General features: G+C 42.6%; 1 protein-coding gene across 1 annotated transcript in view; it reads left to right on the top strand.

The window, feature by feature from the left end:
* Positions 1 to 1,567: 1,567 nt before the first annotated feature.
* The window catches only part of cta (Guanine nucleotide-binding protein subunit alpha cta), a 35,478-nt gene continuing 28,228 nt past the window's right edge, over positions 1,568 to 8,817 (top strand). The window contains exon 1 of the mRNA XM_080284259.1: positions 1,568 to 1,630. Coding sequence (XP_080140385.1) covers positions 1,568 to 1,630 — 63 coding nt within the window. The remainder of the gene's footprint in view (positions 1,631 to 8,817) is intronic.

Here is an 8,817-nt window from a genome sequence, read left to right as displayed (position 1 = left end):
CAGAAGTTTACTCCACTTCCACTTTTCTGCCATGTCTTACAGCCGAAGGCACAACAGTGGAATACCATTGTGTCCGACAATTTGCCGTCCAGTATGGCCTCGTAAACAAGTCACATGACCCGTGCCGTCACGTGGAAAAGACCTTCGGTGAGGGGATATTATTTTGTCCTTGCGAATTTGCGGAGCACTTTACGCCCAAGTTGGGATTACAGGAAGGGGAAGTAAGGAATATCTCAGGTTGAAAATTTTAATTCCCTTCCCGTCCGGACTCGTGGATATTTAAAACACACAGAAGTTCAAACATTAAAAAAAAAAAAAAAAAAAAGGAAAGAAAAGCCACGATAGACGCTATAACGTATAACCTTTCACGTAGACAAATGTCACCAGAATATTGCACATACCAGTCAGCAAGAGTTCACATGATAATCGAGCTCTCGCTCTCTCAAGTAACAGCATAAAAAGCGGAGTGACAAGACCTCTCGCCTTAGCAGGATAAAAGTTTAATGAGTACAGATTAGGCCAAACTCTCTCCCTCTCCGTCCCTCACAGCTGGGTTTACTCACAGGTTGATTTTTATCTTTAATACACGCACATTACTTTGTCTTCCTGGACATCATTGTTTAGTACAGACTTTGATGTTAACTGAGAATGTTACGCTAGCTGTAAGAGGTGAACGTTCGACAAACAGGAGGAAAAAAAGAAATAAGTGGTAAAAGTGAGTATGGCCTCGCAGCCTTCCGAGGGAGAGTGAATGGTTGGTTACTCACTTTAGGTTACAGGAAATCCTCACCTCTAAAACCTACTTTCCTGGCTTTTTCTTATTTGATATAAACATACATGCTAAACCAACTTGTCACCTTATAATATGTACCATATATAATCGCAATCTTGAGTATCGTGTAGGCTGTTAAGAAGTTACTGTATTTAATTACCATTGTTAAGGAGAGCCTTTATAATATTTTGTCAGCATATTTTCATCATTAATCGACTGTAACTCATCATCTTTTGTTAAATATAGGGGTTGTGTACTTACTAATCTCTAGATAAAATAGTATGACGTCAGCTGCACGTCAAGTTCCGAGAAAGTGTGGCAAACTATGGAAACACACAAAATATTCCACTTACATGTCCTTTTATTTATTAGAAGCGATTATGATCAATCTTAGCTCTGACTCAGAAGTCAAAATAGAAAGTGATGCCTAGAATTAGCATACTAAAACGATTCACCTGTTGACCTTTAAGCGATATCACAGCCAGGTATTTTTGAGTTACAGTACTAGTTGAATTCATAGTATGCTTTACTTTATACTTTTTTCCTAAATTATTCTACTTTCTTGGAACAGACTATGTAAAGTTTTGTAATTCACATTTCATAATACAGGAATGAAAACACTAATCACATCGAAGTTATCATCATCATACTCAATATCCATCTAAAAAATCAACATATTAACCGATGCTCAACTACGACATAGGAGAAAACTGTATAAATCTTTGAGATGTGCTCCGTTTTAGTTCCTTCCTGGTCAATGTTTGTGTTGTGGTGGTGGGAACACAGAACACCGCCATGGCGCGAGTGGCTAAGCTCAGCTGTGCGTGCTGTCTCAGAGCAGTATGGACACCAGAGGAGGTAAATTCACATTACAGTTGTTTAGAAAACTATTTGAATGTCTAGTCCGTCCACTGGAAAAAAAATTATTGTTAGGAATTATGTATGAAAGGAGATGTGGGCTTGGTCAAATTAGGACGGGACCACCGAGTTGGGTCTACTTGTAAATAATTCAGGTTTATTCTGCAGTCACCTTCTGATATACAACTTTTCCACCATATTCAGTTGGTTGTCAAACATGAGGAAACCGTTTTTAGAGTGTGTCAGAGTTGAGTATCTTGACTAATGGTATTATTCCTGATACAGTACTGATAGTTTCTGAAAAGGCAGTAGCTACAAGTTGTGATAATAGGTATATGAACATGCTTGAATGTTCTTATCAGCTCTTGCTTTGTGTTTTATCTTGATATGAGTTACCATGCACTTAAACACATCTTTATGTAAGGTTATGGGGCTTGGTGGACTATTACTTTCTGATAATGGCCATAAACACTGCTTGTTTTGTTTCCAAACTTGAATGTTTGCATTCAGAGAATGGACTTTCCTAATAGGTATTAATTTGCCTTTTAATGGCCCCACAATTTTCCCATAATGTTCTGTAACACTGTATCTTCAAATTATGGGGATCCTTCTCTATGGTATTTTCTGCACTAAGGTTGGTGGCTGTCCTAGTTTGAGTGGCTTTCAGGGTTAGGTTGTATGGTACTCTGGTTAATTTAATGGAGGGGGTGTCAGGGTACCTGGTTTTTCGGATTTTCTTTATGTTTCAATCAATTTTTTATGCTTGTTTTTGTTGGAAATGCCTGATTTGTTGTGGGAGGGGAGAAAAAGCAAAATCGGGCATTTCCAGTAAATTTTACCGAAAACATTCAAAGCACATGAAAACCCATAAGGAAAAATGGAAGTCAAAAGACAAATAAAGGGAGGAGTTAAGGTACAAAAATTCCCATAACAACATAAAACTATTTACTTGACTTTTGCAACATTATGGCATCCATTTACAGTTTCCAAAGCACAGTTCCGTAACCGATTGAAGTTGTCCAGTATAATATAACTACAGCTGGCTAAAGGACATAGCTATGTAGGTCATCCTATTTCTGGGAAACCTGAAGTTTATGATAATTTTCCAAAAGTACATTTATTTCATACAAATTCATTATTTTTTATCATGAAGTTGAATAACAATACTAGCTGTTTATTATGTAGTATTTTGGTTGGTGGTAATGAGATAGTGGATATTGCGGCAAAATGAGCATTGACTCAGGCACAGTAATGATGGTAGATTGTGACCTATCTGTCTTTGACCTGGCACATGATGGATACATTGCCCAGTGGAGCACACACCTTTGCAAATGACCTTCCAGCAACCAACTTGGGGCAGTTCCATTTAGACTTTGCAGCCCATCCATGGACTTGTTGCTCCTGATGGCATGTTGGTGGTTGTGTAGTGCTGTAATACAGCAAGGAAAGGCTGATTTTACAGTATTGGTATTGGAATCAGAATGGTCTATCTATCTATCTATTGCCAGACGCCTCAATCCCGTTTGGGGTGGCCATAAACAAATCACCTCTACGTCGCCCTGTCCCCCACCATTTCACTGCCCTGCTCCCAACTCACAACCCCCTCTCTCATATACCTCTCCACCCCATCCCTCCATCTCGTCCTCGGCCTCCCCCTCCCTCTTCCCCCCTCCACCTCACTCACATACACTCTCTTCGTCAGTCTTTCACCCTCCATGCTCACCACATGGCCAAACCACCTCAGTGTGTTCCTCATAACGCTTCCTATCACATCCACATCCACACCACAACGCTTCTTTATATCCTCATTCGTCAGCCTGTCTCTCCATGTGATTCCACAGGCTTCTCTTAAATAACTCATTTCCACTGCTCTCACCCTTGACTTGTGTCCTTCCAACAACGTCCAGAATGGTATTCACTAATAATCAGTGTTTTATCAGAATTGGCTTATTCTGGTGTACTTTATGCTTTTTAGTATACAGTATATAAACCAGTAATACAGGTATCTGTAACATTCTTTTCTAAAACTGTGAAAATGTGCATTAAACACGATGCTATTTATGTAGCTAATGGCGAGTGATAACATAGCTATTTGGTACTAAGAAGGAGAATGTCGTGTGCACTGGGGAGGATGGTGAGAACTGCTGACTCTCGCAGTTGTACCTAGCAGTTAGCAGTGTTAAGGTCAGTGACGACTGGAAGTTGGCAGTGTAAGAGCTGTGTGCACATTTTATGTACAGTTTATTCTTAAATGCTATCTTTTCATAATTTTGTAATTTTAGTTACCTTACTGATGTTGACGAATGAAGAAGTGAAGGAACGTTGTGGGGTAGATGTGGATGTGGTTGAAAAGATTAGGAGAAATACACTGAGGTGGTTTGGACATGTGGAGAGGATGGAGAATGAAAGACTGACTAAGAGGGTGTATGTAGGTGAGGTGGAGGGAGGGAGAGGGAGGGGTAGACCGAGGATGAGGTGGAGGGATGGAGTTGAGAGGTATATGAGGGAGGGGGGGTGAGCTGGGGGGAGGGGAGTCAAATGGTGGGGGACAGAGTGACTTGGAGGCGTTTTGTCTGCGGCCACCCTTTGCGGGATTAGGGCGTCAGGCTATAGATAGATAGATAGACTGATGTTCATCCCTGGTCTGTCTGGTCAGGCAAACCCATCAGCCGCAGGCAGGCAACCTTCCCAGCAGGGCTGTCCCATGCAGTGAACCGATGTTCCCTTGTGGTTGAGCGAGGTGTGGGGAAGCGCCCCTCTACTCAGTGATCAGTTTATATAGTTACTATCCAACGTTGTAAATGGTTTCCCGGGTTATAGGAAGCCATTAGACTTATCACTTGGTGATGTGGAAAGATGAGTTACAAAAAGTGACAGGAAGGAAAAGGAGAAGTTGATAGAGAGAAGGGAAGAAACAAATAGAATGATAAAGGTGAAAAAAGTAGGCAGCACTGCGTCAGTACTGTAACTTAATAGTAGGTTATACACAGTGTATAAGTTGGAGATGACACTTCATTACTGGCAAAGTCTGTTTACATGTGGAGTTGGATCTGTTGATTGAATTTTTTTTCTACAACTGTTAACATAATTGTGATGTGAAGTCATCATTATCATTATCATCAGCCTGAGTCACTCCACTGCAAGAAAAATGCCTCTCCTGTGTTTTTCCACTCTAACCTTTTTGCTTGTAATCTTTTCCATTGAACCCAAGCAAATTTCTGATAACTAAAAATTACCATCTGTTACAAGAGTCTAGACACAAAATACCAGCGGTCAGTGAAGAAAGGAGTGATTGGTTTGATGTGGTGAGATTTATGGTCTCTTAATTAGCTATCCTTGCATCATAGACTCTCCTGTCATAATTATATTACCCTTCCTTCATAATTAGTTGTAAACAAATTATTTTCTGGAAATGGAGATCAAAGTGCCAGTTATATTCATGGAATAAAAAACAGATTGAAGGTTATACTGGTACTGTAGTTTGTTGCCTTTCGAAATGGAGGCTGCAAGCACGGGTCACGTGGCTGTTGGGACATGCATCAAACAGCTGAAGCAAAAGAGCAAGGAAGTAAGGTACAATCCAAAGCAGGTCTTAAATCTCAGCAAGACTAGCTTGTTTTGGAAGAGGATGTCATCATTTGTTATGTTTCATTTATAAAGATTCAATCATGCCTGCATTTGTTGGCCTTGGTCACCTAATGGCAGCTCTCCAAGCTGCTCGATCTGTGGCGGCCTTCTATTCAGTCCCTTATCCTCGAGGTCACACTCTATGACCTTGTCCCAGATCTTTTTTTGGTACGCCTCTTGTAGTCCTAACCCCAGTGTTCACATTTTTCACTTTCTGTGCCCAGTTGTTGTGCCCCATCCTCTCCACATGCCCAAACTATCTCAAGCTACCTTTCCTAATCACAACACCAATACACTCCTGCCCCGTCCTTCCTCTTGACTCCTCCATCATACCCCTAGCCCCCCTTGGCCTCACATTCAAGGATGCTTTACACATCCACTTAATCGTTGTCATTTCTGTATGTTTAAGGCTGTGAATATCCTCGTTCTTTACTGCCCAGGTCTCACTACCATACAGCATTATACTCCTAACATGCTGCATTCAAAGATCCCTTAGGGAGAGCCCTCTCATTGTCAGGAGAGGCAGCAACTCCCAGAACTTCTTCCAGCCACTCCTTACTCTAGCCACAGAACTAGCTTCAGCCCCACCTCCAGCATTTATGAGTAACATGTCTCCCAAGTAACAAAGCTCTTTCACACACTCAAGAGACTTACCAGCAGTATCAATCCTATCAGGTCTGACAGTCTCCACGTGCCCTCCCCAACACACCGCACACATGAAATCAGCATTATCTCTCAGTCTACCTCTAATGCCACTTGGCTTATGCACCCATTTATCACAGACACTGCACAAGATGGAATTACTTCCTGCACCCTTGTGGCAAACTAAACATGGGCCACTTTTCCTCTTCTTTGAAAGTACTGCCACCAGCCCTAGATACCATAACCTTTGTATTATCTACATTTACTCTCAAGCCCGTGTGCTCCTTACCATCCCTCCATTTCCTAAATCTTTCCTCCGCCTCCCTTTCATTCTCCTCAATCAACACCAAATCATCGGCATACAACATTTCCAATGGCAATCAATATCTGAAGTTATGTGAGAGGGCTCTAGGCACCATAATATACAATAAGGGGCTCAAGACTGACCCCTGATGCATACCAACATTCACAGAAAACTCATCACTCAAATGGACAAATCTCCATTCACTCTCGCCTGGGTGCGAGCACCCACATTCTTGTACATACCAGTCACTCCTTGATCCCAAGCTTTCTCATTGCCCTCTTCACTTCCCAAGGGACTCTGTCAGAATCCTTCTCCAAATCATCAGAAACAAAGTTCCGATTCATTTTCTTTCCTGTGTATTATTCTTGAATGGCATCAGTGGTCCCTTTGCCTGGTATAAACCAAAACTGCATCTCATCAGTATTCGCTCTTTCTTTAATCATACCTTCTAGAACTGTCTCCATTACCTTCATTATCTGGTCCAAAAGTCTTATGCCACTATAATTTCCTCTTTCCAGGACATAACCTTTCCTCTTGCACACACATTTACAGTCACACTCTTCAACCAGTCATCTGGGACAACACACTTATATATGACTGTATGAATCAAGTCCGTAACTAACCCCATTCCTATATATCCTGAGGCTTTCAACATTTCAGCAGTCAACCCAGACACACCTGCTACCTTCTTCACCTGCATCCAGCTTATTGCCCTGCTCACAGTAGCAGCGTCAATCAAAGGCCAAGGGCCAAACACTGGATCTGCTGGTTCCAATCCTTCCCTGTTCCAGTCAAACTCCTCATTCAACAACTGGCTGTAATGCTGTCTCCATTCATCTTTCATAACCCATTTCACCTCTACCCTTCCTTCATCATTCTTTATACTCTGTGTACCTGTGACATCCCTATTCTCCCCCTTCATCTGATACTACCTTGATTATCATATTCTTTCTTTCCACGTGATTTAGGTTACCGTATCAAAGTACAGTAATCACTCCAATATCCGGATCAATAGAGCCATCGGTAGGTTCGGATATTGGTTTTGTCCGGATATTGGGCCCCAGCTTATGGACTTGTACTTACGGACCCTAACACAGAGAAACACCTATACAACTCCCTCCGGACATGCATAGCACCTATTTAACACCCAAATCACACCAATAAGGCACATAAATGACTGAAATAAATGCAATAGACACATAAAATGTGGGTTTAGAAGTATGTTCATACATTAATAAACATTCTGGTACTTATGGACTCTAACCGAACCTAACCTAACCGAACCTAACCGAACTCTGAAAAACACATTCCTACTGCACATGCATGAGGTAAGTTTAGTATGGAAAGAAGTACAGTATGACACTTTCTGGTAAGTATAGTATGGGAAAAAATACAATATGAAACAGTCTGGTAAATATAGTATGGAAAATAGTACAACATGAAACATTTTGGCTACTTACAGCAAGTCCCTGGCCACCTCGATGAATAACCGCCTCCTCTCGGACTCTGACAGTAAGAACGATTTCCTGAAGCACTTGCACTACACTCTTCCTGAAGTCTTGCACTGAACTTAGTCACTAACACACAGAAGTCCGTTCTTTTCACAGTGTTCACTTTAGTCCAAATAATGTTCCATTAAATTTAAGTGTTGCACATTAACTTTTCCCAAGTTTTTTAAGTTTCCAAAGCCAAAACAAAGAAGGTTAGTTACGTTAAATTTCTTTTCTACTTAGTCTTTTCTCCCAACTTGAAAACCTTAACACAACACACCGTTTTTCACTGCACAACACTCAAAATTCCCGTGTGGTCTAGTGGAGAAGTTCTTGCTGTTTATTCACTGTCAGAGCCCGAGAGTATCACTGGCAGGCGTCCAAGGGGTGCATCGGTGGGTAGTGGTGATGGCGTACCGACTACAGAAGACTCTGAAGACAGCCGCAAACTCACGTCGAGCGGTGACTCCACTGTAGCTGATGTGCTGGGCTGTGGCTCGGAGCATGAGGGCCTGTCTTGGGGAGGCAACGGAGTGGAACCAGGGCTTGGCACAGCGGGGGTCACGGGCCTGAAAAACTGTCAATCGTTGACTGACGCAAGGACTGACGATTCTGGCGATTGATGATGCGCTGCCGGAAAGCACGCACTTCCTCCACGAGTCCCAAGGGCCCCATCTCCCTGTCGCAGTCCGGGTGTTCCAGGTAGTCTAGGACGAACTCTAGATGTTCCCGGAGTGCGCTCAGCTTGGGGATGGCTGGAGTAGTGTCCTGCTGGGCGGAGTCTGCATCATCATCGCCTTCGTCGTTGGAATCTTCAAGTTCGGGACTGACACCAGCAACCGAAGACGCGATCTCGATATCAGACAACGTCTGATACCCAGGATCGCCCTCGTCGTCGTCCAACCACTCACGAACATCGTCCACATCAACATCGTCGCCGTGCGTACGTAGCCGTGCATGGAAGTCATCCACGTCAAACCCTAGGAAATCGTACTCCACATCTGTTCCGAGAAGCAGACGAGACCAACCATTTTCAAGAGTTTTCACAGGGACTTCCTTCCATGCACTAGCCCAGTTGTACAGCGCAGACTTGATGTTGTAGCGGCGAAGGTTTTCCAAAGTCC

Source organism: Coenobita brevimanus, chromosome 101 (genome assembly GCF_032717465.1).
Source record: "Coenobita brevimanus isolate Jiangsu-jjx chromosome 101, ASM3271746v2, whole genome shotgun sequence".
Classification (NCBI taxonomy): Eukaryota; Metazoa; Arthropoda; class Malacostraca; order Decapoda; family Coenobitidae; genus Coenobita; species Coenobita brevimanus.
Note: the sequence above shows the minus strand (reverse complement) of the source record. Positions and strands in the feature narration are given on the sequence as shown.